A 27,939-nucleotide genomic window follows, 5' to 3' on the forward strand; every position below is an offset into this window, starting at 1 on the left:
TGCGTGTTGCCTCTCATCTTGAAAGCCCTTTTTTATTTTTATTTTTAGGTTAACAGGAACATTCGAGGATTAGGTCAGCTGAGACTCCTGCTGCCTGTCTGGTAGAGAGAACAACTTATAATAACAAACACACAGCAGACTTGGACGAGTTACCCTCCCCACAACCTGCACGTCTGTTGGGATCGTTCAATTCTTCAAACAGTCCCGTTTCTATGATCTCTTCCTGCCACGCTATGGGGACAGCACCTGTTGCAAATCTTTGGAAGAACTTCTTATCTTTATCATCAAACTCGATTCCCCGAACCTCAGAGAAATCTTCAATGTCGTCGATGTCTTTGGCATAAACCACCGAAGGGTCTGGCACATATGGGGGTCCCACGAGGCCTGCTTCCAGGCGAGGAGAGTTGATGGTTTTGAAGAAAGGGTGTTTCCTGGGATCATCTGACTTTTCTCTGTGAAGAAAGGAGATGCTCAGCCCGACACCGTAACAAACCCAAACGGGAACCGTCCTAACAATACATAGCGTGCTGTGTTCTTTTCCTGTAACACAGGTCAATTGCCAAGACAGTATAACGATGCAAAGAGTCATTTACAAAAATGATAACTTTAAACCTCACCCGCAGCTCTGCCCTATGCAGACTGTAGCGTTTTACTGTTTGCAGACAGCCTTCACACATAGATGTGATTTGCCAAGAATCTAGCAGTTGACACGATTTTCATTCTTGGTGTTTCCATGAAACACAAGCAAACATCAGTGGGGCCAGAGCCTGTTTGCCTGCAACTTCCAGTTTTCGCCTCTTGCTCTGCCCTTCAGGGTCACAGGAACAAGTTAATGTCTCTTTCCACATTACAACCACTCACATTTTGAGAGACCACACTCACATCTCACTCATCACAGAACATGATTTCTAGGAGCCCACCTAATCCCTGCCCCTTCCCCAACCCCCAGCTGGCATGATAATCTTTAAAAAACTTAAAACAAAATCCATTCGTAATTGTCAGTAGCATGAATGAGCATATGGTTGGTGCTCAAGACTATGTTTATTTGCTATCAAATCTTCCTTTCTTATGCTAGAAATTTTTCCAGTATTTGCCTCAGAATAAGGGGGAAAATGTATGTTTCCAAATGTGTACCCACTTCTATTATTTACCTGTTGCTGTGTAACAAATTGCCCCAACATTCAGGGGCTTACAACAATAAACATTAATTATCTCACAGTTTCGGTGGGTCAAGAATGTAGGCATGGTCAACTGGGTGCCCCTACCTCGAGGTCTCTTGGGAGGTTGCAGTAAAGCTATTGGTCAGGGCTGTGGTCTCATCTGAAGGTTCACCTGGCGTTGGGGGAAGATCTCTTTCTAAGCTCACTCATATAATACTGGGAAGCCTCCATCCATCATCATGTGAGCCTCTCCATAGGGTTGCCTTATTATAACATTGTCACTGGTTATCCCCAGAGCAAATGATCAGGGGAGTGGGGTAGAGTTCAAGACAGAAGGCACAATCTTTTTAATACTTAATCTTAGAAATGATATCTCATCATTTCTGCCATATTCTATTTGTTGGAAACAAGACAGTAAGCCCAGCCCACCCCTCAGAGACTCCCCATCATGTCACATGATTACTGAAGCACATTCTGCCCAGTAAGATGAGTAGAGTCTAAACACAGTAAGGATGTTGCTACTAATAGTGATAATAATTAACATGTATTCAGAGCCTACTCTCAGCTAACACGTTAAACCCTTCACTTATGTTGTTGTTCTGTGATTCTGGCCGAGTCCCATCCAGAAAGGCCATCCAGGCCTCTTTGGGCTTTCCCCAGTATAACCAGACTGAAAAGACAGGTATGGAGAGCTGCATCCTGAGACACTACAAGGTTTCTCTTTTCTTCTAAAGGTCTTCAAGTCTCCATCAATGGAAAGAAGGAAAAATGAAGACTTGCCTTCTCTTATAATCTACTGCCCAATATCTGTGTGGTTTATAGCCTGTAGAGTAGAAGCCTTGAGGGCGGGTTACTGGGATGAACTGAAGCTTCAAGGACATAAATATTCCCCCAAAATGTATACACTCACTTTTAATAATTATAAAGGCAGTGTTTATTAAAATACATTTTACTTTCAAAATTGAGCTACCAGCTATTAAAGTGTGAATACTTTTTGGGGGTTACTATATACATTGTTAGTTAGTTGTATTGAGGTATAATTTACACAGCAATATTCACCATTTTAAGGTATCAGAGAGATTGGGTGGTGGGTCTCAGACAGATTTTAAATGTGGTAGAACAAGGATAGAACTAGAATTCCATCCAAGCAGATCAGGAATGAGCCCCAGGCCTGTGTCTCACAGAGAACAAAGGAGTTGGAATGGGACCAGGTGCCAGGAGGAAGGAATTTGTACCACATTATGGCCGCTGGCAGGCATGATCACATTGTCCCAGAGGTGAAGAGGGCGCCTTAAACTCACTCTGATCAGCTTTAACTTGGAGAAACCAGGATGGCCTGGGCTTGTCCGTCAGGACGGCTGAATGCAGTCCTTTTGCAGCGTGTCACATAAGACAAGGGATCGATGAACCACTTAAGGGCTTTCTTTAATGTTCTTCAAGACCCCCATCTAGATGCCTCTGGAAGGCAGGGCCCATGCCTTATATCTATGGGGGAGAGACTATTCCATGGTGTGACCAGTGCCTGACGCTCCTGGACCCGCCAGCTAGATCCTGGCTGAAGCTTGCCTCTGGAAACTCCTCTCAGAGAATGTCTGAGGGACCCCTCCCCTAGACCCCAGTGTGCTGCTTCTTTGAGCAGAACGTTGTCCAGCCGCAGGCAAGCATGTAAGGCATTTCCCCCTAATTTGGGACCAGTCACCCCAGTACCCCACCCACCCTGCCCTGTACTATATAACCCCTATCACCTGCACATGGAGATCCATGGCATCTTGCCACCGCCCAAGACATGCCTCGTATGTAAGTTCCCCTAATAAATTCTTGATGTGATGTTAGAATTGTCGGCCTCTTTCTCAGTCTCTTGGCCTGGGACATTTACATAACAATGCCCTTTTCCAATTAGAGTCTGCGTTTGCTGATGCTAACCACAGAGGACCAGGCTTCCCAACCTCCACTCCTTGCCCTCCGTGTCCAGGCCTCCACAAAGCTGATCACTTTGATCCAGTTCACCTGAGATCTGTAGCTAGCAATCGCATGAAGGTGATTTTACTCTTGAGTCTTCCCCGGGCTGCTTCTGCAGGGCGCTTTTGACCCATCTCCTCTTGGACCAAGAGGAGAGGCTACTGAAGGAGGCGGCGTCTTTTGTAATAGGCAACCTGGCAGCTAGCTGCAGGCAGACTCCCCTGCTTGCTGGAGTGGAATATATTTGCCAGCATTAACAGGGGCTCTTGGGTTACTGATTCCCACATGGGGATTATAATGGATTTTCTCATACCATTCAATGACGATAAGATACCAGCTGCCCACACATGAGAACCACACTGTGGGGTTTGGTCTGCCAAGAACCGTGGGCATTAGCCTGAAATGCAGTCAGACAAGTGCATGGGTATTTGCTCTTGCTCTGCTGCATGGGCCGATCAGAATGAAGCCTGCGAAATACTTAGGTGGCCTTCACCTTTGATTTTATTGGGAAACACCATGGTTGACCCCCACCCCCCTTTCCCTCTGGTAATCACCATACTGTTGTCTGTGTCTACGAGGTGTTTTTTTTTTTAATCCCTTCACCTTTTTCACCCAGCCCCCCAAACCCTCTCCCCTCTGACAGCTGTCAGTCTGTCCTCTATGAGTCTGTTTCTCTTTTGTTTGTTAGTTTATTTTTGTTCATTAGATTCCACTTCACTTTATTTTAAATGCTCGTAGGTGCATTGGGGAGGGGGCACTTGACCTCTCTGCTATGTAACATGCTCTCCAGGCATTCGCTCTGCTTTGAAGGACACCCACAAAATTAATCACATTTGAGTGAATTTTTTACTGCATTAAAAAAAATTTTAGCTGAAGCCGGTTTGGCTCAGTGGATAGAGCGTCAGCCTGCGGAGTGAAAGGTCCCGGGTTCGATTCCGGTCAAGGGCATGTACCTGGGTTGCGGGCATATCCCCGGTGGGAGATGTGCGGGAGGCAGCTGATCGATGTTTCTCTCTCATTGATGTTTCTAGCTCTCTATCTCTCTCCCTTCCTCTCTGTAAAAAATCAATAAAATATATTTTAAAAAAATTTTTTTAAAAATATTTTAGAGACAGAGGAAGGGAGAGGGAGAAACATGGATGTGAGAGTAGAACATCAATCCCCTGCCTCCTGCACGCCCCCTACTGGGGATTGAACCAGCAACCTTTGGTGCATGGGAAGACGCTCAACCAACTGAGCCACGCCGACCAGGGCATGAATGAATTTTTCAAAACTATGAAGAGCTGAAATGAAAATGTTGTAAGGTTTTCTTTTTCACTGAACAGCTGGTTTTAATATGACTCTTCTTTAATGTTGTAAACAGTTATATTCAAAACAGGCTCAACAACGTATGTTTTATAAAAAGGTTTGATGGAGCAGCTTTAGGCAACGATCCAGTGCTTTAAGGTGGCATTTTCTTGAAGAAGTTTGTCAACATCTCATTGTATAGACCCAAAGTGTGCTTATAAAGGTATTGAGATAGATCCTCAAACACACCAAGTGGGTGGTATTCCCTCCGGGGAAGCCATCTAACAAGACTGCTCCCCTGTGTATGGTGTCAGCTGGGTACTAGCCTTATCAGGGTGATCACTTTGTCGGTTATATAAATGTCTAATCACTACGTTATACACCTAAAACTAATATAACATCGTACTTCAACTGTAATTGAAAAATACATTTAAAAATATGAAAATAAAATAAAAGGGACTGTTCGCTTCCCCCATTGCCTCGGCCACTGTAGGTGTGCCCTCTGATACTCAAGAACCAGATGGTAGAGATGGTCAGTGGTCACCAATCCAGGTCTCTCCTTCCTGGGCACACAGAAGACAACACCGGCCAGCCCCCTCACCGTTAGCGAGGGTCCAAGGAATGTTCTGGCCATCAGAAGTGATACGTGAAGTGTGCCACTTCCCGGCTAAGGCAGCACAAAGCTCCCAGGTTCTCTTCTCAGGCCACGGCACCTGGAAGCCACCAGATGGATGCAGCCACGCCCGGCCTGTGTGGCTCAGTGGTTGAGCGTCAACCCATGAACCAGGAGGTCACGGTTTGATTCCCGGTCAGGGCACATGCCTGGGTTGCGGGCTGATCCCTAGCGGGGAGCATGCAGGAGGCAGCCAATCGATGGTTCTCTCTCATCATTGATTTTCTATCTTTCTTTCCCTCTCCCTTCCTCTCTGAAAACAATAAAAATATATATTAAAAAAAAAAAGATGGAAGCAGCCAGGATCTCTGAGCCACTGCTCAGCAGGGAGATGCCCACTGTATTAGCCAGGTTCTCCAGAGGGGCAGAACCAAAGGATCCAGAATGCACCACAGTGACATAAAACTTATTTTGAGCTAAGGGCATTTGAGAGTCAACAGAGGCACATGTGCATAAAAGCAGAGCCTCCTAAAAGAACTCAACTCATCAATCCTCTCCCTGGGGATTTTCAGGAGTTTTGGAACCAGGGAAGACTGACTCATATTGCCAGTGACAGAAATCAACACCACACCAAAAATAGATATTGTCACAAAACTATGGTATCTCCCATCTATTCTCCTGAGGGCCCGTTTATTTGCCCTAAAAGACATGACATTTGTTCTCTCACAGTGCCCACCCCCACCAGGACTAACAAGTCATTTGCTTGCCTATAAGTGCCCTTCTCCTCCTCCCCTTCCCCTCTTAAGATGGCACATAAGCCCCCAATTCTAACCACCTCCTAGTCACATCTGCCTGTGAACTCCTGCGTATGTACATAAAGGACAAGAAAAATATTTTTCCTGGTGGAGGCTTGGCAAGTCCAAATTCTTTAAGGTAAGCTATCAGGCTAGAGAGCCAGGGAAGAGTCGCAGTTCAAGTCCAAAGCTAGGTTTTCTGGGAGAATTCCCTCTTCTCCGTGGCCTCCAACTGATTGGATGAGGCCCATCCACATTCTGAAGAAAATCTGCCTTACTGGAAGCCTACTGATGTACATGTTAATCGCATTTTAAAAATATTTGCAGAAACATCTAGCATACTGCTTGATCAAATATCTGAGTACTGTGGCCTAGTCACATTGATACTGAGTTTGACCATCATGCCACCCTCCCTGCCCATTTTATATAGGAGGATACTGAGACGCAGAGAAAGTAACTCAGTTACATGAGGTAAAACGGCCAGTGCATAGCAAATGATAGCAGAGCTGGAACGGGAGTCTGGTCTGTGGCTCTAAGCCCTTGTTTTTCTCCCGCTGCCAAGGGTTTCTTCATAGGTCAACTTTTATGTATTTTTTTTTCTTCTAAAATATCTTGATCTTATTATTCCATTGTAAGCAATAAACCTTGACTTTCCTCAAAACTAATTTTGACCATATTAACTAATCTGGCAACATCATATGTATTTACTAAATATCTGTTGACTGGTTGATGCTATTTTACAGAGACTTTTAATAGGGGAAGAATTTTCCAGAGCTTTGGCACTCAGTACTGGTGTTTTAATTTTATTTTGAGCTTTAATTTTTGAATAGATAATTTATTCATGTCGTTCAAAATTCAAAAGATAATAGGGTTCTATAGTGACAATCCTCATCTGCATCCCTGTCACCAGCCCCCAATTTCCCTTTGTAAGAGGCAACCAATCCTATACATTCCTTGTATACTCTGCTTAAAATGGTGTATGCAGCTATTTGAATTACATATTTTCTTTCTTCCTTTTTATATATGCTGCTTTGCCCCTCAGTTTTTCAGTTTAAAATATATCTTAGAGATAGTTCCATATCAATTGCTCATAGAGTTTGAAAATATCAGAAATACTTAACCATATAATATGCAAATAATAATCCTATATAATAAAAGGGTACTATGCAAATCAACTGAACTGCTGAACAACCAGTTGCTATGATGCGCACTCAACGCAGGAGCTGCCCCCTGGTGGTCAGTGTGCTCCCACTGGGGGAGGGCCGCTCAGCCACAAGCCAGGCTGACAGCTGGTGAGCACAGCAGCAGTGGTGGGAGCCTCTCCCACCTCCGCGGCAGCGCTAAGGCTGTCCCACTGCGGCCATCAGTTGGACATCTCCCAAGGGCTCCTGGACTGCTAAAGGGTGTAGGCCGGGCTAAGGGATCCCCGAGTGCACAAATGTCCTCTAGTAGGACAATAATAACACAACGTAATCCCAAAGCTTTGTCATTAACCCACAACATTCTCCAAATGCCTGTGGACGATGCTGACATCATGAATCATCTCTATTACATGGTAATTTACCTGCTTCCTAAGCGTTGCTCTGGTTTCTTAGCCAAGAAGAGTCTGCAAATATCTTTGGCTTCCTCTGTGAAGTTATGTTGGAATGTGACCTCTTCTTTCAGGGTTCTTTGCTTTAAATCCTCTTTACTGATTTTTTCCTTGTAATCTTTGAGTGGTGTTCTTCCAGCAATCATTTCATAAATGCTGCATCCCATTGCAAACCAGTCCACGGGATAGGAGTAACTCACTTTTTCCATTAGGATTTCAGGCGCCATATAACCATTGGTTCCAGCCTGAAACACCCAAATAAAAACAGAACAAAACAAAACAAAAACACTAATATGAGTGTAACAGAAGTTGTTGATTGTCTATCCAATACCCATTCTCCTTTTCTTTTCTTCTTAAGGGGTTTATTAATTTACTAGAGGCTCAATGCATAAAATTCATGCAAGAGTAGCCTTCCTTCCCCTGGCTGCCGGCACTGGCTTCCTCTGGCACCCGGGACCCAGGCTTGCTTCCCTCCGGCCGCCTGCAGGCACCCAGGACCCCGGCTTCCCTCGCAGCCCCAGCTTCTAATTAGCATATTATGCTTTTATTATTATAGATTTGGCATGACATTGTGTCTAACCCATTCTGTTCCCTGCTTTCCCAGCAGGCTCTGGGGCAGTCAGGGCAGGACATAATACCCATTGGGCCAATGACCTATAAAAAGGACTTGGCTGGAGTGCACTATGAAAGCGACGATGTAGCTGCTCTTGAAGAAAGAAAATCACTCGCTCTCTCTTAGTCGCCTCACCTCATCTTCAAAGGTGAAAAGTTCAAGTGGATTCTCTAAAACCTCTAAGTTCTGCATTTGTTTTATTTATTTATTAAACAATTTTTCTCCTTTAAAAAATTGATTTTAGAGAGAGGAAGGGAGAGACAGAGAGAGAAAAACACCGATGTGAGAGAGAAACATTGATCGGTTGCCTCCCACACGGGCCCCAATGGGTGACCAAACCTGAAACCCAGGCATGGGCCCCGCTTAGGAATGGAACCTGTCACCCTTTGGTGCACAGAAGGATGTTCCAACCAACTGAGCCACACCGGCCAGGCCTGTCTGTTTTAAATCACAGGTAACAGGAAATTAGATGCATTATTTTTTTTAAGGTTATGAGGTTGAGCACTTCATTGCTAATTTTGAATGTTCACATAAGGTTATCTAGTCTATGATGTTTCCTACTCTATTTGCTATGCAGTAATATTAACATCACATATCTTCGTCTGTCTGTCTCTGCATTAAAAAGTGAACAGTCGTTTAATCTAGAAAATCGCACATATGAAACTTCATTTAACATGCATGACCATATAATGTAGGCATACCTCTACTGACAATATATACCAAACGACCACTGAGTTAAAAAAATTATATATATATGTAAAATACACATAACATAAAGTTTACCATCTTAGTCATTTTTAAATGTACAGTTCAAGAGAATAAAGAACACTCACATCACTGTGCAATGAATCTCCAGAACGCTTTTCATCTTGCAAAACTGAAACTCTAATATCCACTAAACAAAAATTCCCCAGCCCCTGGCAACCACCATACTACTTTCTGTCTCCATGAATTTGAATACTCTAGGAACCTCATATAACAGGAATCATACAGTATTTGTCACTTTTTGTGACTGTGTGGGATCTTAGTACATTCATTCATTCAACAAATATTTAACGAATACCTACAACATACCTTGTAATGATAAACTATGTATTTACCTGACAATATGTTTTTATCCCCCAAACTAAGTAGCTTTTGGTTAAAGCATAATGTATAACTTCTCCAGCAATTAAAAATGCAAACAAAAACACCTTAAAGTGACAATAAGCTTATATTAGAGCAGTAAGACTTAGAGCAATAGAAAATTTGATGTATCATCTGTTCCTGTCTTTCAACCAGGTTACTTAGCTTTGCAGTATGTACCTCAAATGACCCAGAAGGAAGAGAAAGGGATCTATTTTGAGATGTTCTTAGTTCCATTATTCATAATGGTCACAAGCTAGAAACACCCACAATGCCCATCAATAAAGACAACAGACCAGAGACTAGTGTTAATACCAAGAAATGTATATATGCACGCCCCACACTGGTGATCGAGTCCGCAACCCGGGCATGTACCCTGCCTGGGAATCAAACCGTGACTTCCTGGTTCATAGGTCGATGCTCAACCACTGAGCCATGCTGGCCAGGCAAATATATGTTTTTAATGTGCACAGTATATGTAATGTCTTAGGATATTAAATTTGCAATAATTTTTACACAGATAACAAGAAACAAAATTAAATGACCCAAGCACTAATGAGGAGTAATTGGCTGTGCAAGAGAATTCTGGGAGTGACTGGGGTCTGGCAGGCTGGCATGAGTCAGCATGGACTGCTGTTTTCACAGAGGCAGCGTGTGTATAGTACGTAATATGGGTGAGCGTCTATTCCAGTTTGCCTGGGACGGTCCCGGTTTACATCTGTTGTTCTGGCGTCTTGTCTAGTTTTGCATTTGCCCGGACAAAAGGGTATTGTAAGCTCCTCTGAGGCCCAGGATATAGTTACTCATCTTTGTATCCAAATCAGGTACTTACTGCCTCCCTTGGTGCTTGCCCAACAGGACGGTGTAAACCGCAGTAAAAGCTGGTAACTAGATGTTTTCCATTCACTATGGAGCCATTCCCTGCAGTGAGTTCTAGAGATACCAAGACATATAAGGCCTGGCGCCTGCCTTTGGGAACTTACAGGCTGGTGGAGACAGACAGGTCCAAAAGTTCATTCAATAAAGTAGGGTAAATGCCATAATGGGAGTATAAAGCCACAGGGGAGAGACTGCTATCCCGCTAACCGGCCTGTGCAGGAGATGCAGTCAGGAAAACTGTGAGGTGTTCAGGGACCTTTAAGGATCTTTAAGGAATTTGACATTCTGCAATATAAGGTCTATGGGATGCGATGGTGGGAGGGGAGGCTGGCGGGGGGAGGTGGATGAGTCTGAGAAATGCTGTAAGTCAAAGTAGCAAAAGGCAACCCCAGTCTTCCCTTTCCCTTGTATCTCTCTATTATAGGCCAGGAGGTTAAGTACTCTACCTCCCAGAATCCCTTGCACCCAGGGTGGTCATGTGATATGAGCAAGGCAAAGGTGCTGGGGGGTGGAGGTAGGAAAAAGAAGGGAACTTACTGTAAATACATAAAAGATGTGATGGATTAATGGATCAACAGAGGGATGGATAACAGATGTAAACTGGGCAAGCAAATATATGGTCACCCAAATTACCTATTATATGCGCCGTTCCTGCTCCCCTGCCCACTCCCATTGCCCCAGAATATCCTAGACCTCGTATCCTTTGTATTTCACTATGAATCTCTAAAAGATAGTCATTTTTAAAAAATCCAAAAACCAATCACTACAGTACCATTCTCTCACTTAAATCACAATAATTCTTTAATATTTTCAAATATCTGGATATGCTAATGCTGTCCCAATTGTCCTATATATGTCTTCCAAACAGTTTAAATTTGGATTCAAATAATGCATATGATTGACGGATATGTCTCTTAAATCTCTGTGAATATATAAATTCTCCCTCTGTTACCACCCCTTGCAAGTTTTTATTGGGAAAATCTGGCTAAACTGTAGAGTTTGCCACAGTCAGATTTTGCTGACTGTACTTTGGTGGTATCAGTTACATGTTCCTCTGTATTGTGTATTTCCTGTACATTGATAGCTAGATCTAGAGGCTTAATTTTTCTACTGAGCTTTTCATTTCTGCAAATATGTTTTTATTTATTCTTTATTTTTTAAATTGATTGATTTGAGAGAGAGAAACATTGATTTGTTGTTCCACTTATTTATGCATTCGTTGGTTGATTCTTGTATGTGCCCTAACTGGGAATTGAACCCTGACATTGGCATTTTGGACAATCCTCTAACAACTGGCCAGGACTGCAAATATGCTTTTATTAATATATAATTAGCATAGAATAATGTGCACAGGTCTCAGCTAGTCAGTTAAATAAATTTTGATAATTGAATACACCCACGTAAATGCCACCTAAACAAGATATAGAACATTTTCGTCTAAGAAAGTTCCTTGTGCCCCTGTCTAGTCCATTCTCCTCCCAGGCAACCACTTTCTGGTTTCTGTCACTGTAAGTTCATTTTGTTGGTTCTTGGATTTCATATGAATGAAATTGAATGGCAGATACATTTTTGTGTCTGGCTTCTTTTTCTTTTTTAAATTGTTAACACTGTTATAGATATCCCCACTCCGCCCTCCCCGCCCACTTTGTGGCTTTTAGATGTTTTTGAGATTTATCCATGTTGTTCTGCAAACATATCAGTGTTTTGTTTTTTAATTTGCAAATATCCTTGTTGTTTTTCTCTGAGTGTTCCTTGCCTTATAGCATATGTTCTTGTTTCATGGATGCAATATCTTCTCTTAAATCGCAAAGGATATTAAGTATGTTTTAAAAAATGGTCTCTTCTACTTCCTGCATTGTTCCTGTTTTCTACAAGTTTGTTTCTTCTGTTTTCTTTCTTTCTTTTTTTAAAAATTTATATATTTTTATTTCAGAGAAGAAGGGAGAGGGAGAGAGAGAGAGAAATATCAATCATGAGAGTCACTGATTGGCTGCCTCCTGCATGCCCCCTACTGGGGATCGAGCCTGCAACCTGGGCATGTGCCCTTACCAGAATAGAACTGTGACCTCTGGTTCATAGGTTGATGCTCAACCACTGAGCCACACTGACCTGGATCTTTCTTTCTTTTTTCTTTTCATTGCATTTTATTTTAAAGAGCTTTTTGAAATGACAAATGATCTTTGACGATTTGTTCACATGTAAGAGTGAACACTAAAAAGCTAGCATGAAGCTGATCAATGGATGGGCTTTACTGGAGGGTGATCCTGCCAACCCATGTCAATGGGGACCTCACCTGTGAGTATCCATTGACCTTGTTGGGCTGTTCAGTTTCCCCATAAAGACCCTCCAGTACCCTACCTGAGAGGTGTCAGCCTGCTTACCTCATTCTGGGAGCTGAGGAAAGGATTGAGGATCTCCCCATATTCAGTGTTTCACTATCCTCAACTCTCAGTTGGGCTGTCTGTTCCTATCCAGCTTCTCTCGGGTTTAATCTCTCCTGCTGGGGTGGCAGAGGCACAGAGGAAAACCACAAGCAACATCCAACTGCAGTTCAGACTGTGGTGGTTGGTCAGTTCTACTCTGTGTGTGTCACCCTTCCAATGAGCACATTTCGGAGCCGAGAGACTTTAAGGATTAGCATCGCTAATCAGGACCAGAGAGACACCAGTTTCTCAGTAGGAGGTGGAAGGTGGAAGTGGAGAACATGCCTTGTCCTGGAAAAAGGCTTGTGAGACGCCTCCTGGGAGAAAAATTAGAAATCATAGCGGACAATACTAACTGAGCGCTTATCACATGCTAAATACTTTCTCAGGAGCATTACCTGAATTTCTTGTTTAAGCTTCATGATAATCCTATGAGACAGAGACTACTGTGTCCCCCATTTTGCAGATTAGAAAACTGAACCACAGAGAGTTAAATCTTGCCCACGGTCACCCACCCGAGATTCCCACCCAGGTCTGCACTTTGAACCACGGCATCACACGGCCCCTATGGAAGTCGGTGAAATTGCTTTTCCTGGCCCTCCACGTCCCCTCCAGGATTCGTTTTCTCTCCGTGGAGTCCCCTCCTTCCCTCTCCCCATGTGCCAAGTACTAAGTGCTCTCCTTGTTCCATTCTGGCTTAAGCTGCTTTCCTTTACCCTTTCCCAACAAGTTCTCCTTTCTCTGCCCGTATCTCTGTTCATCAGAGGCTGGCTGGGCTGCTCCCACTACAAAGGCTGCTGGGAGGTGGGGGCCAGACCCTGCAGTATTCTGGGAACACGGTGTTCCCTCCCCAAGAAAATGAATGAAGAATCGGCCTCCGTCTTTCCCGCACTGTAGCCCGTTGGTGGAGTGAAAAAAACACCAGCCAGCCAGGGCAGCCCGAGATTCATTCCAAATAATCTTCGGGACTAACTTTGCCTCTTGGCCCTAGCCTAGACAGAAAAGGTGCTGGTGGGATTCTGAAGGGCACCGCCGCCTTGAAGAGTGGAGGTATTTCACAGAGGAGAACAACGGAATTAGAGGCGCACGCCAGAGTCCAAGCACCCAAATTCCATCGCAGCCTCCAGCTGAAAAAATTAATGGCCTGCCCTTTAAGCCGTTTGTCTTCTGCATGTGAACTGCCTCCTCAGAGTGGGGTGGGAGGAGAGAACGGGCCAGGCAGCATGGGGCGGGTCGAGCCAGCTGACCTCTCTGGCTCGGTTTAACTCTTGCAGTGACAAAGGGCCCTGCACATTAGTCTCTGTGCCATCAAAGCAGTCGCTTTCAGTCCGTGTGACCAGAACTGCCATTGCCAGGGCTGTAGGGATCACCAAGTGTCAGCACCAACACATCTCTGAATGGAGGTTTCTGCGTGGTTTGTCCTTTTATTTTCTTTATTTTGCTTCATTTCGTTTTGCTTTTGGTTTTATGCATAGTGCCCTTTGCCGGATGCACACAGTCAACACCTGGTCGGGCAACACAAAGTGTGCCCAGCATTGCGGGGCCTCAGGCACCAGACCTCACAGGGTTTAGGAAGCCACGGAGGGGCTGCCCCCTCCCCAGCTGCCCCCTAGGGGGCAGCAAGAAGTCCTTCCACCACAGCCATGGCCTGTGGATTGCTCAGTCCCATCAGGGCCACCTGTCACCTACAGGTGTCCAGACTCTGACACCCCACAGTTGGGGCCTGTGCAGACACCAGCTACATCACTATTGCTGTTGGATGTGGGTTTCCACTGACCCTGTAGCCGCTGTCACTCTCATCCCTGGGCCGACAAGGGGCTGAGGGGCCGGGCCGGGGTGGGTGTATTCTGCACTCACAGGAGCCCCAGTGTGGCTTTGGTCAGCAGTGGACTGTGACCTCGGAGGTGATGAGAACAGGGAGGGGCCTTCAGTGGGTCTCAGAGGGCACAGCTCCTATCTTAATAGTTGCACACACCCATAGAGCGGAGTGTGTGTGGGCGCTTGCATGCACGTGCAGGTCCATCAAGGTCACAGTGAGGAGTAAGTCTCCCCTTTCACCGAATCTGGAAAGTTGGCGACCTTAATGCCATCATTAGAATAAGTGCCGGTGCCACGGCTCTGGTGCGGCCAGGTCAGGCTGGATTTGACGACCAGGTGGGGAGAGACGGACAAGGACGCTCTCTGCCTTTCCAGGCGGCAGGGTGGCCTGGGCCCAGCAAGCTGGCCAGCGGAGCAAGAAACCGCCCGCGGCTGTCTCCTCCGCCTCACTCCCCCAGCTCATCACAAACCAGATCCACTTGACAGCACAATCCAAACAGAAGAGGGAATCAAAATGTACATCTTTTGTTTGCCGTGGCAGGAGAACTGTTGAGCAGAGGAAAAAAACAAGCTGAGCTTAGCGCTATCAGCTGTTTCCTGGGGTTCGCTCCTTCCTTCCACCGAGGGGGGCCTGGCCGCTTTGTTCTCGTTCCCAGCTGCTCCTCTGCGCCTTTAAGCGGTGGCCTTTGCAGACCTCGGAGGAATGCAGCCTGAGACCCCAGGGGACTTGGTTCCGAGGCTCCGCCCTCCCCGCCCACACCCCCCCTCCCCAGGTCGGCCCCTGTGCTGGTCTGCTCATCCCACCGCTTTGCTCCCACCCGTCTCTCTCTGCCAGCCACTTCCTGGCTGGGGAATAGGAGCCTCACCAGAGGTGTCTTCCTACTCTTTCTGACACCCCTGGGAAGACGCCTTTCGGAGAACCCCAACAGGGACCCAAGAGAGGGGTCCCTGCAATAATGCTTTCTGAGCTGCCAAACCTGGTGTCAGTCCGCTGTGGCTCCGATTCCAGCTTTACCAATTATTAGCTGGTCACCCCGGGCTAGTTACTCAACCTCTCTGAGCCTCTGAGCTCTGACCTCCTAGGACTGTGATGAAGATGAAAGTGATTAAGACACACGGATCGCCCTCCAAAAGCCTGATACATAGCAGGCCCTCAGTAGGGTAGCAAGGATGGTCATCAAGCCTGGGCTTTGGTTGTCTCAGGCAGGGCCGCTGCACAAGGAGAAAAACCCAGACGCCTCTAAGACCCCATCAGAGTGAAAGACGGGCCTGGCACGTCACCAGCGATCAATGCAGTAATTGCGATTCTTTCACCCGAGTGTGTTCTTCGGTGGTTTCCTGTCCTGTGAATCCATCCAGCAGCGGGCTGAGGCATATTTTCCATGCCGCCTCCAAGATGCTCAAAATAAAACCACGTGGCTATGAGGAAGGGAGACGACTGTGTGCTGCTTGGCTCAGCCTAGAGGTGAGCTGCGCCCTCGCCCACTGCCCACCCAGGGCAGCCTGGGACTCTTGCCGGCTCCCTGTGCCTCTCAGGGAACAAGGCACAGCTGCAAAGCTCACCTGAGCAGCTGCAGTACCTGTCATGTCAGGTGAGGCAGAAACGATGCAATAGTGGGGACTGTGACAGAGGCTGGCGCCTGGCTTCTTGTAGGATAATCACAACAGTCGTTTCTTTCTTTTTTTTTCTTTCTTCTTTCTTTTCTTTCTTTTCTTTCTTTCTTTCTTTCTTTCTTTCTTTCTTTCTTTCTTTCTTTCTTTCTTTCTTTCTTTCTTTCTTTCTTTCTTTCTTTCTTTCTTTCTTTCTTTCTTTCTTTCTTTCTTTCTTTCCCTCTTTCTTCCTTCCTTTTTCTTTTCTTTTTCCCTTCCCTTCCCTTCCCTTTCTTTTTAGAACAGTCGTTTCTTGATTGCCTACCAAGCAGCTGACCCTCTGCTAGGCATTTATCTACCTTGTTACTTAATCTTATCATCAAGCCCAAGAAGCAGGTGGTATTAACCAGGCTTAGAGAAGAGGCATGGCTTCCCTGGGGTCAAGTACAGGGCTGTGGCCAACAGTGGCATTTGAAAGAAGGCACTCCGCATGCCATGTGCATGGAGCATGGGCTAGCCATCAGTCCCCACTGTCTCCTGGTCAGGTGGCCCTGTGAGGGGTCAGCCTGTGCCTCTGTACACAGCAGCCATAGTAAGTGGCAGACTCACTGGCACACTCACCCTTCTTCCATCTCGTGATCATATGGAGCATTTTTCATCACTTAATCTGAAGGGATGCTCTGAGCTCCCAACACGCGTCCACATCACGTTCACATCACGTTAGATGACGCAGCGGCCTGTGGTCCCTGGGTTGCACTGTGTTGCATGACAGCCCCTCCTGGTGCACCCTGCAGGCCTCTGGCTCCCTCCTCACCTCCGCGGCTCACAGACAACGCCGTCCCGCCCAGTTCCAAACCCCCTGCTTCGCCTCCCTACTGTTGACAATCTTCCAGATCATCCTTCCAGGGCTGATTTAGTCACTTCAAACCCTGAAAACCTTCAGTGGCTCCCCAACACCTGTGGCATTGGGTTCAAATATCCTTATCTGACTCCTCCAGCCTCCTAGGCTGGCATCTCTTGTACCTTTGTCACCCCTCACACGCTGTGACTACACGCCGTGACCACACGCCCGAGACAGCTGCAGAGCCACTCTGTTTTGTGACCGGACTCACACGCTGTTTTATGATTTTACCTTGGCCAGGGTTTTCAGCCGCGGCCTCACAGACACTGTGGGCCAGATCATTCTTTGAGGAGGGATGCTGTGCTGGGCATTGCCCACTAGTTACCAGTCATGACAACCAAAATGTCTCCTGACGTTGCCACATGTCCCCTGGGGCCCAGTTGAGGATCACGAGCATCTGCTATCCCTTTGCCTGGCCCACTCGCCTTCCTCTTACCCGCCTACCTTCTGTCTGCTGTGTAAGTGTTGACTTGGTTGTCATTTCCACCTGGAAGTCCTTCCCGGCCCCATGTCCCCCTGTCAGGCTGGGCACAGCCCTGACCACACTGCCTTGTCACTGCCTTTTTACATGTGGGTCTCTTCCCCATCCTGGGGCTTCATGAAGGCAGGCGTGTGTTTACCGGGTTCCCTCTTGTACTCTGGGTCCAAGGCTGTAGCTGCAACAAAACCTCACCTAACACATACCTGGACACCCCTCTCTCCCTGACCCCATATCCCAGACACCACGGAGGCCTGATCATTCTGAAATCTCTTCCCAATTCATCCATCACGCTCTGGCTCCACTGCCCGCTGTGGGCTGAGCTGCCATCATCTGTCACCTGGATGACAAATGACCACAATCCACCTGAATCCCCTCTGATCTGTGCTCACTTCTGTTGGAGCAATTTTGCAAAACAGAATTCTGAGCATGTTGTCCCCTTGATTAAAGCCTTTCAAAGGCTTCATGGGCTCTTAAGCAAAAAAATCAGTCCTTTACATGGCCGGTAATGCCAGGTTTGGTGAGGCCCCTGCCACCTCTCCAGCTTTATTTGAACCATGTTTCCTCTTGCTTTGTGCTTTTCATTTCCTGGCTTCCCTCAATTTCCCCCAAAGCAGCAGTTTGCACTGGTGATTCCCATCGCCTGACATGCTCTGCTCCTCCTGGAGTGGATCCTGGGGGACTCTGCCCAGATCCCCTCTTCAGGTTCTTGGCCTGCACTCTCCAGACGCTGGGACGAGGGCCAGCCAGTGCAGTGGGACAGGGCCCTGAGTGGCGAAGCAGCCCGATGCTGGGGTTTGATGCAGTTTGGCTGTAGGAAACTTTATTGATTGAATGGTTTGAGAATAAAGTCACACATGGGGCAGTGGTAGGGGGGTGGTGTGGTTATGGCTGCTTTTGTAGCCGGTCCTATGGGCTCTAGGAACCATCTGTGGGATCTGCTAGACGCCATCCTGAGGAGCAGCTTGTAGGGCATCTCTGCAGAATCGGCTCAGCCAGCCTGCCTTGGCATCTGCATGGACATCGTACCTGCCCAGGGGCCCCTCATAGAGCTCTGGGGACCCCACCACCAGTGTTTGTAGGAAGTCCATGAAGAGCCCACTGCTGTCCTGACCCGTGCCAAGCCTGCAGGTGCGGCGCAAGGTGAGGTCCCCCAGCAGGACGGTGCTGCTGCCCTGCCTGGCGGACAGTGGGGGCTTTGAAGGCTGCCTTGACAAATTTTTGAATTTGTATTTTGTAAGTTAAATCCAGTGAGACAATGGAGTATGTGCCCAGGTCCTGGAGCCTCGGCTCCCACGCCTGGAATCCTATCTCCTGTCACCTCCCTGCCTCTCTGCATGGGTTCTTACCCTCTGCAGCAGGGAACTGCTCACCCAAGTTCCCCCCATTCTGCCAGCTGGCCAAGGTCACCGACTGGCTCCTGGAGGGATACAAAAGCCTGGACAACTCCTAGAGCCACCCCAATTCCAGAGCTTACTGAAGGACTGCCTGAGGTCTTAGTTCAAGCTCATTGTGGGTCAGCTTCTCTCTTTGCCAATCCTGCCTTCCTCATGCTGGTATCTCATGGGAGTGCACCCTAATAAATCTTCCACGTGTAAATCTGTCTCAGAGTCCATTTCCAGGGAACACAGCCTCAGACACCACCCCAACTTCTTTGCTGAGTAAATGCCTGTCTATCTCTCAATAGCAAATAAGTTCTATCTCCCTGAGGTTAATTCTGATCCTCACATGTTAAGTCAAATCCTCCTTGGAGAGCCCCGTGTACCACATCTTCACAGCATTTATCATAATTGAAATTGTACATTCATTCGAATGATTACTAAGTTCTATCTCTCCCCTACTAGACCCCAAGCTCCAAGTGGGCAGAAAACCATGTCCATTTTTAGCTCATCATTCTATCCCTCATGTTTAACTCAGTCCTGGAAAATGCTCAATAAGCATATGTTGAATGATTCATTGAGTGAATGAATGAATTACTGCCTTTTCAATGAAGGAATGTTAAAATAATTCCAAGACTGTTGTGAAGATTTTTGAATACTCTTAATAGTGGTAAATACTTTGAAAATGGACTTGAAGGTTTTTCTTCTTCTTTTTAAAAAATATATATATATTTATTGATTTCAGAGAGGAAGGGAGAGGGAGAGAGAGATAGAAACATCAATGATGAGAGAGAATCATCAATAGGCTACCTCCTGCATGCCCCATAGTGGGGATCGAGCCAGCAACCCAGGCATATACCCTGACCGTAAATTGAACTGTGATCTCCTGGTTCATAGGTTGATGCTCAACCACTGAGCCACTCTGGCCGGGCTAGACTTGACGTTTTTGTAGTGGTCCAGTTTCTAGGCCCTGGCTGGGTAATTCAATTGGTTAGAGCATCGTCCCAATATGCCAAGATTGCAGGTTTGATCCCTGGTCAGGGCACATGCAGGATCTAACCAATGAATGCATAAATAAGTGGAACAACAAATCGCTGTCTCTCCCTTCCTCTTGATCTCTAAAATCAGTTTTTAAAAAAAGTTAGCAGGAACTGAATTTAGTTAATAATGGTTGTGATAATTTTGGTGGAGACCATGAAGTAACCAGAATGCCTCTCCTATGTGGCTCTTAAACTGTTACTCAGAAGTAATTTCAAAAAGAAAAAAATTTGGTGCAGGGTCCTAATGGTTCTGATGTCTGTAGGTGTTAAGTTCTGATGATATATTCAGAAATCTCTTAAAAATCACTTACTCAGTATGTCTCTAGCACTGTGTTCAGTATAATAAAGGCTTAAAAATAAGTATAATAGTGCCCAGCCTCTGTGACCCACTATCCTTCTGAATGTAAGGAGTTGGCCAGAGGCTTTAAGGCAGAACAAGGTAACCACACATGTAAAAGCTTTGGGGTCGTTATTCTAACTTCCTTTCCAGTCTTGACCAAATAACAAGTTCTAAGGACCCACGTTCCATAAAACCTGAAGGTCACCGTTGCCCGCATTGAATGCTGAATCTGGGAAGTTCCAGCATGAGCCCCGCTGCCCAATGTTCCTATGATATTTTCCCGGAGTCTCTAAAAAGTGCTATGATTTCGTTTTATTGTGTGCATGTAGACGTCAGCTGAGAACAGGCAGGGGTGCTTATCACATGTATTACAAGTGAGTGCAGACAGTGGCTGGGACCACGTTTAGTGATATGTGTCGCCGTGTGGGAGGCTGGGTCTGAGACACAGTGCGGTGTATGTGGGGTGCTAGTCTTCTGAAGTCTTACTCTGTCAGTGGTTCAGCTAGGCTTGTGGTTGGTGTCCGTATCAGACCAGACCGAGGGAGAGATGCGAATGCCATCACGTGCACTTATTCTGTCTGAGTTTTCCAGAGTGGCGAGCCTTTTACAGCATTAAAGACCATAGGCCACATCTGCCCTGTGTGGGAACTTAACAAGGTGGAGTCGAAACTGTAAGTGCTCTTGATCTGACATATCTGGTTCCTATCACGTATTAGTGATGTGGCTTTGGATGAGTAACTTAACCTCTCTGAGTCTCAATTTTTCTTTCTTAAAAAAAAAAAAGTGTTTTTATTGATTTCAGAAAGGGAGAAGGAGAGATAGAAACATCAATGCTGGGAGAGAATCATTGATTGGCTGCCTCCTGCACGCCCCCACTGGTCATGTGCCCACAACCTGGTCATGTCTCTGACAAGGAATCTAACTGTGACCTCCCGGTTCATAGGTTGATATTCAAACACTGAGCCATGCCAGTTGGGCTCAATTTTTCCATCTGTAAAATGGAGCCAATACTGGTCCCTATCTTATAGAAACTTTTGTAAAGGATCTAGATCCCATTTCTCCTTGATTAAGAGGTCAGAAAGCTTCTGAACTTTTTAAACCATTGAGGTAACAGCAGTTATTAGAGGCACCCACTGTTTTTGCCTAACTGACATTTACTTCCTTCCCATTCTTTTCCATCCTGATTTTCCCTTGGAGAACGCATTTCTCTTTTGTCAATTCGCGAGATTTAGACAGGCAGACCTTCTCTCTGGCTCCTGGGAACAGCAGTGACCTATCTCATCCTGGCCAGTGGAATTGGTTTTGGTTGGGCATGTGACCTAAGTTATCCACGGAGGGTCTTCCCTGGGAATTGTGAAGGAACATCTCCACCTGCCTGTCACACAGGTGCCTCATATGCAATACAATCACAGTTGAACTTGCCAGTTTTCCCACAGTTCTGCTCCTCCTTCTGATCACAGGAGCTAGAGACCCCCTCCTCGCCCGCCCCCGCCCCCAGCTCACTGTCCCTCACCCTGAAGTCCCACCAGGTCTCTTTCCAATACCTCCAATTTACAGCCACTGCTTCAGTCCTACTGGCTTTTGTAGGCCTCCATCATCCCTTCTTGGGCCTTGACTTGCTTCTCTGCCTCTCATCTACCTTCCAAATTGGTCTTTTAAACATGCAAATTGACTCATGTCATTCCCTTCTTAAAACCCTACAATGGCTTTTTGTTCCCACAGGAAAGCATTCCAACACCCTTGAATGATACTAAGTCAGTGATGGCAAACCTATGACACGCATGTCAGAGGTGACATGCAAACTCATTTTTTTGGTTGATTTTTCTTTGTTAAATGGCATTTAAATATATAAAATAAATATCAAAAATATAAGTCTTTGTTTTACTATGGTTGCAAATATCAAAAAATTTCTATATGTGACACGGCACCAGAGTTAAGTTAGGGTTTTTCAAAATGCTGACACGCCGAGCTCAAAAGGTTCGCCATCACTGTACTAAGTCCTGCACATCTTGTCAAAACCTCACAGCCACATACAATCAATGACCTGCAATTTCTAAAACTTGCCATGATTTTCCTCACTTCCTTGCCTGACTGCTTTCTCTGCCTCGTAAACTAAAAACTGTGTTAAAACAAAGTTTTAATTGAATATTTTAAAATGTGCCTTGGGCCCTTGTCTTCCTGGGGAATCTCCCATCTTTGTTCACAGAAACTCAGTGGTAAAGACCTGTCAGAATTCCAGAGACTTTGTATTGTTTACTTTAAAAAGTTGCTTAATTACATATAACTAGAGGCCCAGTGCATGAAATTTGTACACTGGGGCGGGGGGGCCCTCAGCCTGGCCTGTGCGCTCTTGCAGTCTGGGACCACTCAGGGGATGTCTGCCTGCCGGCTTAGGCCTGAGTCCCCTGGGGATCAGGCCTAAGCCGGCAGGCAGACATCCCTCTTGCAGTCCCGAGTTCTCACAGTCTGGGGCTCTCGCAGTCCAGGACCCCTCGCTCCTTACTGCCCGCCTGCAGCGGAGGCAGGAGAGGCTCCTGCCACCGCCACTGCGCTCGCCATCCGTGAGCCCAGCTTCTGGCTGAGCTGTGCTCCCCCTGTGGAAGCACACTGACCACCAGGGGACAGCTCCTGCATCAAGCGTCTGCCCCCTGGTGGTCAGTGCATGTCACAGCAACTGGATGTTCTGCCATTCGGTCTATTTGCATATTAGGGTTTTATTATATAGGATTTCACCCTCCCCTTTTTAAAATCCTCATCCAAGGTGTGAGGATATTTTTTCCATTGATTTTTAGATAGAGTGGAAGGGAGGGGAGGTGGGGAGAGGGAGAGAGAGGAGAGAGAAAGAGAGAGAAACATCAATGTGAGAGGACACATTGATTGGCTGCCTCCTGCACTTGCCCCAATTGGGGGTGGAGGTCGACCCTGCAACTGAGGTACATGCCCTTGACTAGGAATCAAACCTGAAACCCTCCAGTGTGCAGGCCGATGCTCTAACTGCTGCCCAGGGCTAATTCTCTTTTTAATCAAAGAATTCTCTGCAAGCCACTTTCACCAAAATTGATCAAAATACACACCAGTTGCCTTTGTTCTGTTTTATATACTTCATTTGAAATTTCATCTTCATGTAATATAAAACATTTCCCCATTCCACACTCAACAGACAAGGCCATATTTAATTCAGCATGCTAAGAGTTAGGGGTTTCTTCTTTTTCTTTGTCTCATCCTATTGACGTTTACCTGCAAAAATCCTGGAATGTTAGGGTCCAGCCCCTGGAATTTTAGGGCCCAGCCCCTCATTTTCCAGAAAAGAAAACAAAGGCTCTATTGACTCAGGAACATGGCACCAGGAAGTTGGTTATCAGTGGAAGAAACCTAGGCCCTGGTATTAGATTCAGCATGGACTATCTCCAACTCACCAAGAGGGCTCCCCTCAGCCTCCATCGAGAGAAGAGCTAAGTCCCCCCCAAATAACCAGTTAAGCTAATCCTCTCACACCACTCCACTTAGGCAAGATGACAACCCAAGGGCTTTAGGGAAAAGGAAATTAGAAGAATTAAGTCCAAGGCTCTGTTTGCCCTGGGAATAGAACAGCCCTCTCCTCTCCAACTCTGTGCCCCACCCTATGGGCAGAGGGAGAGCCACTCACCTTCTGGGTGACAGGCCTGCCATCCGGGATCTGCATGGCCGCCCCAGGCCGGACAGCCTGCAGTTGCCAACGTCGTCCAGGAGCACGTTCTCAGGCTTCAGGTCCCGGTAGACGATGCCGAGAGAGTGCAGGTGCAGCACCCCACAGGTCATCTGGGCCGAGTAGAAGACCACCCTGCTCATGGCCAGGCCGCGGGTGCCCACGCTATAGATGTGGGACTTGAGGTCTCCCCCATTCATCAGGCTCATGACCAGGCAGAGGTGGGACTTGCTCTCAAAGGCGTAGGCCAGGGAGACAATGAAAGGGCTGCTGATCCTCTCCAAGATCTCCTTTTCCAACAGAGCCATTTTCTCACCATTTTTCTTCTTTAGCTGCTTCTTGTCCAGCTTCTTACAGGCATACATCTTACCAGTGTTTTTCACCTGGACAGCACATACCTGAAAGGAGAGAAGGAGAGGGAGAGGAAGAAGTAGAATGCAGTGGAGAGGCGGGGGTGGGGGTGGGGGCGTGGCGAGGATATGGGAGGTGGAGGGGTAGAAATCAGCCAAAGTGAACAGGCGGCAGGCGTCTGAGAAAAGAGAAGCTGTAACTGAGAAATGTTCTTCCAGAAAGAGCTGGGACCACAATGAGGTACCACTGCACCCCACTGTACTGACAAAAGGGAAGATAACAAGTGTTGGTGAGGATGCGAGGGCACTGGCACCCTTGTGCATTGCTGGGTGGGGGGATGTAGAATATTAACGTTTGGTGGTTCCTCCAAAAGTGCTCAGAGTGGTTCTGTTCACAATAGCCAGAAGGTAGAAACAACCCAGGTGCCCACCAATGGATGGCTGGATAAATGAAATGTGACATACCCATGCAGTCACATGGTATCCAGCCCTGGAAAGGAATAATACATGCTACAACATGGATGAACCTCCGAAAATTATGCCCAGTGAAAGAAGCCAGACACCAAAGGTGACAGACCGTCTGATTCCATTTATGTGAAACATCAGAACCGGCAAATCCACAGAGACAGGGAGCAGACCAGCTGTTGCCGGGGACAGAGAGGAGGGGGGATGGGGAGGGACAGGAAGGAGGGAAATATCCTGTAGAGGTGATGGTTATACAACATCGTAATGTACTGAATGCTACTGAATTGTACATTTTAAAATGGGTAATTTTGTTATGTGATTTTACCTCATATATGGTTAATGGTTAATTTTAATCTTATGCAAATTTTACCTCAAAAAAATTTGTTTTCTACTTAAAAAAAAAGAGTGAGCACAGCAGTGGTACACAATGAATTCTCCACTTTACCTTAAGATGAGTGTTTTCTCAGATCTCTGCAGTTTGTCTCAAATTCCCCCTCCCCCGCTTACCACCACTAAGGGGAAAAGGGGGTCTCCATCACCTGCGGCCATTCTCCACAATGTCCGGGGCACGGAGGGGGTGCCTGGTGTGGACCCCAAGAGAAAGATTCTTGGCCAGTTCCACATTTTGTCTTTCCTATGCCATCTCATTTTATTTCACACATGCCACAGGTGGCATGAAATGAGTATTAAGGAAATTGCCTTGAAATTGAAAAAAAGAAAAGAAAAAAAGGCAAAACAAAGCAAACCCCTTTATGCAGTATCCTTCAGCTTCCAGCCTGGCTGTTCTGAGACACTTACCTCCCCAAAGCCACCTTTCCCCAGCACGCGGAACTCGGTGAAGTATTGTCGGACACGGGCTGCATCTCAAAGACCTTCCACCGCAGAAACTGGTGGTAGAAGGGGCTGGCCAGGAAGTCCCTGAAGGGCTGGCCCTGCAGGAAGGCCATGGCCTCCGCCCGGGCCAGCGCCACCAGGGCTGCCCGCTTGTCCTCGGTAGTGTCTGCCAGGCACCTGGCGCTCAGAGCCGGGCTGAGGAAGGCAGGTGGGTGCCCGGGGGCAGGGCCGCCAGCGGCCACCAGCGCCTGCAGGCTGCTGCCCTTGGCCGGGCCCTCCGCCAGCTCCCAGCTCTGCACCTGCTCCAGGAAGGCCACGGCCTCTCGGTACCGGGGCACCGTGGCCAGGAAGTCCCGGAAGAGGCGGTTGCCGACGGGCTGCTGCTCGCACAGGCTGTGGAAGTCAGGGGGCAGCGCCTGGCGGAGCGGGGCGCAGCTCTGCGGCCCGGGCAGTGCCAGGCTCCGGCGCCGCCGCTGCAGCTCCCGGCTGTCTCCCTCCCACGTCTTCCGGGCCTGCAGGTAGGCCGTGTTGGCCATCAGATTGTCCAGGCCCCCCATGTCCACCATGGCTGAGCACAGGGAAAGGAAAGGCGGGATGGAGCGCTGCGGGGGACTCGGCCGTCTGGCTGCCCGCTGGCTGGTTTGGGTTCCCAGGTTCAGTAACTCCCGGCGATTTGCAGGGAGGCCTCTGGTCTGCGGGTGGGACTGGCGGGGCTGCAGAGAGAGGTTTCCCAGTAAGAGGCTTTGCTGGCTATGGATAGCTGGTCAGGGAAGGGCACCTCGCAGGTGCCTCCTGTCCTCGGAGGCCGCGGCAGCCTGAGACACCCGCCGAGGCTCCTGGGGCGTTACCTGGCCTCCCGCTACGCACACCTGCTCCCTGAACACACAGCAACCAGGTTCCAAGGGAAGGGGTCAGAGTGAGGTGGTGCCATGTGTGTGGTTTCAGCTGTTTCTAATTTTACACGTTTCCTAGCAGCCTCAAGCTCTGTGAGCCCCGGAATGACAGGTCAGGAAGAGGACCTGGAGAAGCTGGAGAGCTTTTCCTCCTGGCGACCAGCAGCCTGGGGCAGAGCAGGCTACAGAAGAGGGTGCTCTGAGCCCAGGGTCCTGAGACCTGTCCCTGGAGGCCCTCGGGGACTCGTGGCCTCACAGTGCGTTGTGCTCTCCCATAGCACCCTCCTACTCCCCCCCCCCCCCCCCGAATGGTCTGCAGAGGTTGTCCAGCTGTGGCTCTCTCAGTTCTGAGGAGTCTGTGGCCTAAGGTACCAGGTTAAAAAAGAGGGAGTCACCTTGACCCCAAATATCCCACAAAGTGACACAAGCAGGAAGAGCACACCAGTGCACACACGTGGCCAAGACCGTTCCTGGGGCACAGTCTGAGTGCAAGGGAGCCTTGACGTGAGGCCCAGGGTAGGCAAGTTTCAGGGTGGCCCCTCAACGCCTCTGCCCACATCCCTCCCTCGAGGAGCCAGGAGGCTTCCCTCCACCGAGATCGCTCAGAGCCGCCCCAGACCGCGACCTCACAAGAACAGAAATTGGTTTAGACAGAGATCAGCCTAAGAACCTCTGCTCCAAAAATAACACTTGTGTCCTACGGGGAAAGAATACTCAGGCTTTTTCTCTGTAAAGGAAGGCTAAGGCAGCTTGAAAACAAAGTCATTCAGTATTATGCCAAAGTGCTTAAGAGAGGAGAGGGAGAGAGAGGGAGAGGGAGAGAGAGGGAGGGGGAGAGGGGGGGGGAGAGAGAGAGAGAGAGAGAAAGAGAGAGAGGGAGAGAGAGAGAGAGAGGAAGAAGAGAGGAGAGAGAGAGCCAGTTTTTCTCCAAACAAACAACCTCTAGCACACGCTCTGTCAAAACATCGCGGTGACGCCCCAGTCTGCGTGGCAGAGCCTGCAGACCGTAGCCCAGCACAGACCCACACTTGGCCACATGCTACCGAGAATTATGTAATGAACTCGTGGGCGCCCTTTGGCTCTGCACCGCTGCGCTGGGAACTGTCATCCCCGTGGCGGAGAGGGGCGCTCTGCGCCGTGACCACCCTCGGAACCGTGCCAGGCGCTCGGAAACCCACCCAAGAGATGCTGGTACCTTTATCGTTCTTGACGTGTCATCCCGGGTCCACATTTCCGAGTGAAAAACCAGCCTGAGAATCTCTCCAGAGGAGGAGATGCCTTTTCTCGGGTCCTTAGGGACACAGTGACGGTCCGACAGGGCAGAACCTTGAGAAAAAGGTAGAATTGTCACTGAAAAAAGTCTGCTTTTCACTGATGAACATATACGCTACCAACTGCTTGATTCCCCTCACACAAATACTTTCTTTATCCCAGTTTTGTTCAATAGGGACATGCCGAACCACAGATGGAATTCAAGATGTCCTAGTAGCCACATGAGAAAGGTTAAAAGAAACAAGTGAAATGAACTTTAATAATGCATTTTATATAGCACGAGATATTATCATTTCAACATGTAATTGATGTAGAAGTTGCTAATGGGATATTGCACAGCCTTTTCTGTGTTCTGAGTGTTTAGAATCTGCTTTGTATTTTACTCGTACCACACATCTCAATTCGAGCCAGCCCCTTTCAGATGCTCAGTAGCCACATGTGGGCAGCGGC

The 27,939-nt window shown here is 47.6% G+C and overlaps 1 protein-coding gene across 1 annotated transcript; it reads right to left on the reverse strand.

Moving 5' to 3' along the window:
- GRK7 (G protein-coupled receptor kinase 7) lies at positions 1-27,516 on the reverse strand. Its single transcript, XM_059663741.1, is given in 7 exon segments — positions 1-452; positions 7,378-7,649; positions 23,637-23,677; positions 23,680-24,073; positions 25,289-25,335; positions 25,338-27,002; positions 27,413-27,516. Coding segments are annotated over 6 exon segments (1,644 nt in total). The 5' UTR covers positions 25,891-27,002; positions 27,413-27,516; the 3' UTR covers positions 1-115.
- Positions 27,517-27,939: the final 423 nt, after the last annotated feature.

This window comes from Myotis daubentonii, chromosome 14, assembly GCF_963259705.1.
Source record: "Myotis daubentonii chromosome 14, mMyoDau2.1, whole genome shotgun sequence".
Taxonomy (NCBI): Eukaryota; Metazoa; Chordata; class Mammalia; order Chiroptera; family Vespertilionidae; genus Myotis; species Myotis daubentonii.